The sequence below is a fragment of the Pygocentrus nattereri genome, chromosome 5, assembly GCF_015220715.1.
Source record: "Pygocentrus nattereri isolate fPygNat1 chromosome 5, fPygNat1.pri, whole genome shotgun sequence".
In the NCBI taxonomy this organism is placed as follows: Eukaryota; Metazoa; Chordata; class Actinopteri; order Characiformes; family Serrasalmidae; genus Pygocentrus; species Pygocentrus nattereri.
Genome location: NC_051215.1, coordinates 3,432,604 through 3,441,878, shown reverse-complemented (window position 1 = coordinate 3,441,878; position 9,275 = coordinate 3,432,604). Strand labels below are relative to the sequence as shown.

The 9,275-nt window shown below is 39.0% G+C and overlaps 1 protein-coding gene across 1 annotated transcript in view; it reads left to right on the top strand.

The window, feature by feature from the left end:
- LOC108439703 (tandem C2 domains nuclear protein) overlaps window positions 1-9,275 on the top strand; it is a 28,989-nt gene that overhangs the window by 17,325 nt on the left and 2,389 nt on the right. The window contains exons 6-10 of the mRNA XM_017718253.2: window positions 1-26; window positions 1,403-1,519; window positions 4,106-4,297; window positions 7,368-7,482; window positions 8,733-8,932. The exon at window positions 1-26 is cut by the window's left edge and continues 75 nt beyond it. Coding sequence (XP_017573742.1) covers window positions 1-26; window positions 1,403-1,519; window positions 4,106-4,297; window positions 7,368-7,482; window positions 8,733-8,932 — 650 coding nt within the window. The remainder of the gene's footprint in view (window positions 27-1,402; window positions 1,520-4,105; window positions 4,298-7,367; window positions 7,483-8,732; window positions 8,933-9,275) is intronic.

Genomic DNA, 9,275 nt, shown 5'->3' with positions numbered 1-9,275 from the left:
AGCAGGTGTGGATCACCGTGGTGCAGGTAAAGTTACAGCCCAGTCTAGTGGAGCCTTAGAGGGACACAAGGAGGCCTTTGTGTCCATCTGTTCCTTCTTAATGGAGCCTCTGTCTCAAACGCTGAGAGAGCAGAATTATCGCATCTCTCCCTCTTTTCATGCATTTTTCTCTCTCTTGCTTCAATCTGTCTTTTCCTCAATTTTCTCCTTTCTCTCCCTCTTTTCCCTCGTCGTTCTGCTCATTTTTTCATGCTAAAGCAAAGCTCACCTGTCACTGAAAGGCCACATCAGGCCATAACTGCATTACTCACGTACTGCCTGCTCATCTACAGCAGAACATATTGACTCTTAAACATCTGGAGTTGTTATTGTCATTTTGCTTTAACATTACGTGATTAATGAAACTCACATTTGTAGCAAAGTGTGTTTCCACTTTCCAAAACATGTAAAAGAGCCCCCCAAACAACCTGCGAAGGTGGGATTCCCAGCACAAAAACTTCAGGTTTAAAATCTTAGGTCATTTTTTATGCTGTTTGAAAGGAATTGCATGTTTACACAATTACAGTTATAAGCATAATTATGATTTTGTATAATACATAATTATACAGTTGCATAATATGTAATTGTACAGTAGCAATATGTTACATGATTGCACAACTAGTTATGTTACATTATTGCATAATTACACTTATATGCATATTAGATAACTACACAATTACAGTTATATATTACATTATTACATAATTACAGTTATATACATATTAGATAACTACAATTATAGTTATATGTTAAATTATTGGGCAATTTCAGTTATATGCATATCAGATAACTACACAATTACAGTTATATACATATTGGATAACTACACAATTACAGTTATAGGTTACCTTATTACATAATTATACAATTACATATTATGTAATTGTACAGTTATACATAATTTCAATTATATACATAATACACAATTAAGTTCCATAATGAATTATATGTGGATTAGATTTACATTCTGTGTCGACAAGTTCAAGTCTGCACTTTGTTTGGATTATTTCTCTGTCCAAACTGAGAGTAACGTGCGAAATGTAAAGCTTACGTTTTTTCTTTCCACAAAACAAGCAGACAACCTTGTCAATAACTCTTCATCCAATTCAAATCATAATGAAAAACATCTCCCCTTCAGCTCACACACACCAGTGCGATGTGGATTAAAAATCGCAGGGGTCTAAATCTCTGGCCACTGAATAACGATTCTTTAAGTACGATTTAGGAGTATTATCAAAAACACACTAAATAAACTGGTTACACAGTATAGCCAACACAACATATAGACCTTTACAGCAACACCTTCAGAGGCATCCTCGCGTTTAACGCCGCCTTTCTTTCTTTCTGTGTCTCTCGTTTCCAGTGTAAGGACCTGTGTGTTTGTGCAGAGGGAGCAGAGCAGCTGAGGGTCAGGATTAAAGGGGTCATCACCATGGCGAGACCTGTGCAGTTTAAAACTTCAGTTAAAGACGCAACACCGGTGAGTATAGCCCTGCTGTTACACTGCACACACAGAACACACGAAACACCTCCGCTCTCTATGCAGGACATTCTGTGCTCCTCAATAGACCCATTCGGAAGCATTTGCACTGCTGTACTTGCTTGAGCAGTGCAGGAATTCTCTTAAAAGTGACCAGAAATGCCAGGAAATAAGGACACAAGGCTTTACTGCTGATTCGGAGGTGCACTCGGCTACTCTGAGGGTGTGAATTAGATCATGCAAGCAGGCCAGCAATTTCTTTAATTAATGATTAGCCGTAGTAGCATTCAAGGGTGAACGATTCAGAGTCAAGACTCTAAAAGCAACTTGTAGCTCAGGTGGGTTAAATGTTACTTGCCATACAAAAAATATCAATGGCCACATATATCTCCTTATATTTGATAGAGTTCAATATAAACGTCATACATTCACAGTGATATCGGTTACTTACTTCCATATTCATGTAACAGTGTCTGTGTTTTAGCGAATCCGATTACAGATTAAGACTGTTGTGTTTATTTGCTCGCTCTGTTCAGCAATCTGATGAAAATCTACATTTACATGCTCACTACAAGTAATCCGATCCAAAACGATGCTCTTGCATGAAGTAACACGTAGAGTAAACATTACCATGGCAGCAAACATCAATGTAAGATCCAGTCAGAGTGAGATGAGCAGCAGTGAGCAGTGCTTTTTTTTTAACTGCTTTAAAATGTCGTCAGAGTCAGGAAAACGTCCTTCACACGTCCTTATTAGAGAAGGCTGAGAGGAAGACGTCGTGCTCTGAGACACATAAGCTGGACGTCTGTCCCACCGCCATCTTTTAATGATCAGAGCATAAACTTTAGTGCTATAAAGAACCCCTTTCAAAAAGGTGCTGTAAAGAACCATATAGAAACGTTCAACATCAATTCAACATTTTGCCACACAAAGAACCCTTAAATCATGAAATGGGTTCTTTGAATGTTTTGGATGTATATAGAACCAGTTTCTTAACTAACAAACCCAATCATTTTAAGAGTGGACAGTAAACTAGCTTCCTTGCTTGGTGGAAGAATTATTTATTGCTTTTTATTATTAATAAGAAATAGTTAATATTAGATTTTATGTTTGAGCAGGGTGTTGCCTAACAACACCCTGTTACCGTGGCAAATTCACTGGCTTATTGCTTTATTATTCGTTGATAGTAATAAGCAAAAACATTAAGATGTTTAATGTTTAATTAAAATAAAAAACATGTTTAATTAAGCAAATAAACAGTGTTTAATGAGACACATTAAAACGTGTAATATGGCCAAACTTTTGCACACATATTTTTGTACAGGGGCCACAGAAATGATATTAATATCCAAGTAGAATTGGAGTATAGTGATTCCAGTCACCTGGCCAGCCAAACAGACGGTGGCGCCTAGCCTGAGGCCCGAGACTGTAAGATATGTTTAATATTTAATACCCCTATGAAAACATGCTTTTACACAATGGGTGTAATTATAGTAGATATCCATGATATACATGATGTTCCTGATTAGAAAGAGAGGGACGTGGTCCTCCGAGCTCGGGGCGTTTCTCTCGTGTGTGAGACCGTGGACTTATCTAATTACATAATCCATCTTTGTTCTGCCCACTCATTCCACCCATTATTGTTAAGTGTTAAATCATTGTGGTCACTTTTGCTTGAGTTAAGTAACGACCCGTGCAGCACGTGCAGCTGTCTAATGACATTTATACACAGTTTTATTTTACTTTTTTTTTTTTTGGTGATATCATTTGTTTGCGTGGTTCAACCTGCTTCCAGCCGAAGGGTAAATTACAGTATGGGAGCATAAACAAAACACCTGGCTGGGGTTAGGGGAAGTACGCTGGTGAGGTCATGAAAAACTCCCTCTAGAGTCAATGTTCTCTCTTCAAAAGGCTAATTCATCTGATAGCCTAGAGGACTTTAATGTCAAAATAAACCCTAAACTAGATTGCCTAGCTCAGAAATCAAGTAACCCAGTGAGTAAGCAAAAACATTAATGAAAGATACAGTGTTAAACATTTTTAATCGTTCTGTTGTTGAGATATTGAGGAGACACAACTGGCCATTTTATTTACTATCCAAAACCACCAGTGAACCTACAAATGTCTTCTGAGCCTTTATACGGAATATTGATGATGGGAAAAATCTCTCCACCATTAATGGATTTAAAAATAAAACTTAAGCCAAAATCTTCTAAAACTGCCTGAACCACCAGCACAACACACACTAACACACCACCACCGCGTCAATGTCACTGCAGTGCTGAGAATGATCCACCACCCAAATAATACCAGCTCTGTGAGGGTCCTGTGGGGGTCCTGACCACTGAAGAACAGGGTAACAGAGTATCAGAGAAACAGATGGACTAAAGTCTGTAACTGTAGAACTACAGAGTGCAGCTATACAGTAAGTGGAGCTGATAAAGTGGACAAGGAGCGTAGAAACTAGGTTTTTTTTAATGTTATGGCTGATTGGTGTATAAGCAACTTCAGAAAAAAGCCCTTATTTCTCTCTCTCTCTCTCTCTCTCCCTCTCTCTCTCTCTCTCTCTCTGTCTCTCTCTCTTAGGACATGGTGTTTATTGAGACGTTTGTGTTCTCTCTAAGCCTGGAGCAGTTGCGCAGTTCTGCACTTCTGCTGCGACTGCAGACACACACGCCGCGCAAGCGCACACTGGGAGAGTGTGTGTTATCCCTCAGAACGCTCGGACCGCAGGAGACCCAACACTGGCTGGACATCAGACCGCCCTGCAAACCACGCGTGAGTCAAAACTGATGTTCTCACTGCCCTAACAAATACACACACTCTTACACTCACACTCCAGTGAAGGGCCACAACCCTTTTGTGGTGTTGAGGTGTTTGTTACCCACCATGTTGTCCACCCTCTCACTCAGACACACACACACACACACACACACACACACACACACACACACACAGAATGCTGGGAAGCTCCATCCCCAGATAATAATTAAAATCATCATCATCATTGTCGTCATCATCTTGTGCATTTATAGAGCACTTTTCATATGGGGGCAGCTCAAAGTTCTTTACAGACAGGAGATAAAGCGTAGCCTGTAAAACTCCTCGAGGCCACCGGTGGTTCCAAAACGCACTCGGTCATGTTCTTCATAACGTTCATATTCCATAAGCTCCATTCAGAAGCTGGGCGTCGTGTGAGGCTGTAGCTCTTCTCTCCAGTCTAATAGACGGTGACGTCATTTTAAACCCTTATAATAAAAGAAGCTGAACTTTGTTTTTCTACTGAAAGTCGACCCGTTTTTCCCCAAATCTGGGCTCTAAACTATAAACAGACGGCGTCTCTTCAGTGATCTGCTCTGGAAACATCACTTTTAGAAAACAACACAAAGAGCGTCGGAGATTTTTGGCTTTCAGCAGTAAATTGTAAGGATATAGTGATATGAGGCAGTCATGGGCTGGCGGTTAGGGAACCAGCCTCGTGACCGTGTGTGTGTGTGTGTGTGTGTGTTTGCTCACTAGAGTGTATGTGGTGTTTGACTTCTTGTGTAAATTATAAAACACATGTTCTGCTCATCTGAGGGGCTTTTACAAAATATTTATAAATAAAATAAAAATTTGCATTTATTTAATTCAGTAACTGAATAATTTGCCTTATGATTTGGTCATGAAAATTCAGATGGACAAAGCAAAATATACCCTGGAGAATAGGAGGTTAACAGTAATAGAAGAAATTATGAGTACTGAGTTAAAACCAAAGGTAGAATTTAAATTAAACGCTAAATTTAAGGGAAACATTCTCAAATGTAGCTTAAAAGCATGCACTGAGTTTGACTGTCTAATAAAAGGTATAATTGAGTTCCAAAGTTTGAATCACAGTATTTTAGACAGTATTTTATTTTAGAAATCTGAGAGCTGACACTCGTATCACTCTGAGTCAGTTTGAGTTTGCACAACTTCTTTTGGCCCATAATATCAATTATAGCACAAACTTTACACTGTTGAAACCATATGAGTGAGAGAGTCAGTGAAGGAGAGAGAGTGTGAGCCAGGAAGGGTGGAAGAAGAGAGAAGGTGATAGAGAATGAGAGGAAAGAGAAAGAGAAAGCAAGTCAGGATGGAGCTCATTGTAAGCAGCTTGGTGATATGCCTTGCACTTAGCCCAGATTAGCAGTGACACAAAAAAACCTTTGGCTCTTTCAGCTTTTATTCTTCTGTTTGTTTGAGTATCAAGGTGCTTGATTTTCATAATAGTGATACATTACGTTTTATGATGCACATTGTGTTACTGTAACCTTATTTGCTTCTTGTCTGTTCCTGGATGTGCTGACCATCCTAGTTAATGAGGATTAATGCCTCAACCGGAACATCTTGCTACGAAATTCCCACATTGTTTTATTGGTTTATATTTTTAATGGGTTTAAATGGACCTCCTATCTTTTTATGGTTATATAATACACAGTTGGGTGTTGTAAAGTAAGTGATTTCTTACTGAGTGTGTGTGTGTGTGTGTGTGTATATGTGTGTACAGTATGCTACATTTGTTATCCATTCAAAATGATCCTTAAGTGCAAGTTATAATAACATTATATATATATATATATATATATATATATATATATATATATATATATATATATATATCGCTGCTGTTGTAATAAAACCTTGTATCTCCAAAATGCTAACTTTAGAGGATAGAAAAAAACCTACTTAACTTTGAATGTAAGTCAATGGAACCAAACATTTTTCCAAGCATATTTTGGAATATATTCATGGAATTTACATACAATGTAAAGGACAACAGGCATTTTCAAATTATGACAAAAAATTATATATATAAAAAATTTCAGTGCTGTTTATCTGATGGGGGCAGTTTTGGGGTCTAGCAGCTCTTCCAGGTGGTTGTTAGGAGTCTCGTTTTTCTATGTAGCTTTTAATCAGTTTTGAACTTTAATCTCCCAAAAAATGAATAACTTGTACCTAATAACTGCTTTGCCTGGAAATTAAATTCGAGAAAGGTGCTCTCTGACTTTTGCACACTAATGTGCAGGTGTACTTGACCTGGGACACAGAAACTGGAAAGGAAATCAATATGTTTGAGATTACAGGTAGGAAATAAGAGGGTGAAAAGGGGATATAGATTGTGGATTGGTCAATAGTGAATGTAGGACAGTGGACTGAGGCTCTTGCTTTCAGAAATCAGGTCTGTCTTTGTGTACATGCTCACAGCGAGGGGCTGTGATCCAGGGTGCCCCCAAAACCTGCTTAGCGCAATCTCATACAATCAAATACAATCAAATACAATTCAGCGGCCTGTAACATGAAGGTGGCTTTCATCATGCCGTTTCATTCTCCCTCTGTTTGCCTGCCTGCCTTTCAGAGTGAGGTTTAGTTTTATTTATGATGTGTCTTTTAATAAAAAGTTTCTGTGCGCCAGCGTTAGCTACTATCCAACTTCCACCTGCAGTCTCTGGGAAGGTAAACATGAAATTAGCACAAAATACAGAATGAATACAGTACAAATACAAGATGTAATAAACTCTCAGTTTATAAAGGAAAAGGAGAGCATTTCACTGCTGTCAGAAGAAAACCTTGTATCTCGTTTTTCAGTTTCTGACAAAATTTGAAAATATCTGTTACCCTTTACTTTATGTATATATTTCATGACGAATGGACTAAAAGAAATTTCTCAAAATGACTTTGAAAGACGTCTGGTTCCATTGACTTACGTTGAAAGTAAAGTATGTTTTTTCTATATCCTGTGAAGTTACCATTTTGGAGATACTGTGCCTGTGTTGGTATGTGTGTTGGTTCAGTTTATTGTAATACTGCCTGTATTGTGTTTCTCTAGGTTTGTCATGCTGAGCTCGAGCTGGCTACATGCTTCCAGCCGGTCAGCAGCCGGATTCAGCTCCAGATCCTCAGCGCTCAGAATCTACCATCATCATCCTCACTCCTCACACAGAGTGAGTCATAGTTAACACTTCTGCGTGCTTTAAAGTGATAGTTTGACTGAAAAGATCAGCGCAGCAAAACGGCTCACGTGTGACTAAGCTGTCTAGGCATTGGCGCTATCATAATGAGATCTTGCGTTATCCATGCTATCAGCCAGAGGCTGGGAGCTGTGTGTAGGAAGGGAGGTCCTTGCTCTCCCCAGTCTTTCAGCTCAATTCTAGCCAATGTAGGCGTCTGTTATATGCTGCTGTTACAGCAGCGTTCTCTTCTAAGAGTGCTGAGTTCCAATGATGTGATGTTAGTGACAGTTTGAAAAGGTGTGGTGGAGCTTCATTTGTCTCTCAGGACAATTTTCTCCCCCCAGTTTTCTCCCCGGTTCCACCCACTAGTTAGGACTCCCCCGCTCGTACCACCACGATACCACTATCCTCACTGAGAGAGAGAGAGAGAGAGAGAGAGAGAGAGCGAGAGAGAGAGAGAGAGAGAGCGAGAGAGAGAGAGAGAGAGAGAGAGAGAGAGAGCGAGAGAGAGAGAGAGGCCAATTTGGACTCTCTTGGCTGTACCATCATTAAGGATCAAACTCCGGCCACTTGGGAGCCCTGGATTGGATATTTGAGTAAAAATAAGTACATGAATAAATCTACACAGTTTCTTGCTTACAACAGACGTAACTGATCGGCCAAGACTTGCTTGGTGTCTGAAGTTTGCTTCTTTTTAGTTTTGCACTGAAGCTATTAGGCTAATGTAGCTAACAAGTATTAGATATGTATACCTCACAAACTGCATTCCTAAAACATCAGTTATTAAGTCCTTTTGTACTTTTTGTATAGATGACAGTATAGATAACACTAGAGGTGGTCAATAGGACAATATTGATTGTTATCGTGATTAACTGCAGCACAATAAGCTTGTCTGAGCATATGGTAGATATCTTCAGTACTTAAAAACTACATTCCAACTGCATGTTTGATTAAAACGGGAGCATAATTAGTCCTGTTTAATTGGATTTAGTGTAGCACAGTGTGCCAAAGGTTGAATACAAGTAGTTTGATTCCCGGCTTTTAATAGTATTTTTAAAATGTTGCACTAATTTGTCTGTTATAACTTATCAGATTTGAGAAAAAATAGATATCGAGATGCATCGTGTATCATAAAAAACTCCCCAGCCTGTAGCTCTTTTCCTATTCAATGGCTTTCTTGACTAGTAGTCTATGACAGTGTGGGAGTATCTGAATTATCTCTCCCTGGTGGCTCCTGGCAGGTTTCTTTGTGAAAGTGGAGATGTTTAGTGATGGACGCTTCATACTGAAAAGGAAGACGAAGGTAGTGAGGTCATCTGGAGGTCAGGTCCAGTGGGGGGAGTCGATGCTCCTACCGATCACTAACCAGGACCACAATCTACAGCTGGCAGTCAAACTGTACAGCCGCGGATCCATACGCAGAAAACACCTGCTGGGACAGGTGAGCATTTACACTTATATATTTAGTGCACTGAATTTTCTTGACTTTTTAAAAAATTTTTTTATTTTTAAATAGAAGAGTACTACGTAAACAAGTCACAGTCCACAGAGTCTATATATGGAAATTAAGCTGCAAAAGCAGCTCATTTTTAATGTGACATCACAACAATGCTGCCCAAAAGTCATCTGCATGTTACGAGCAGAAACCAAATGGGTAACACTTTCTGTGAATGTCACATTAGTAAGCATCTATAGACACAAATTTAGCATGTTATGATGCATTCATAAGGCATAATAAACATGTCTATACATATTTATAAAAATGCATTACATATTATAGCCAT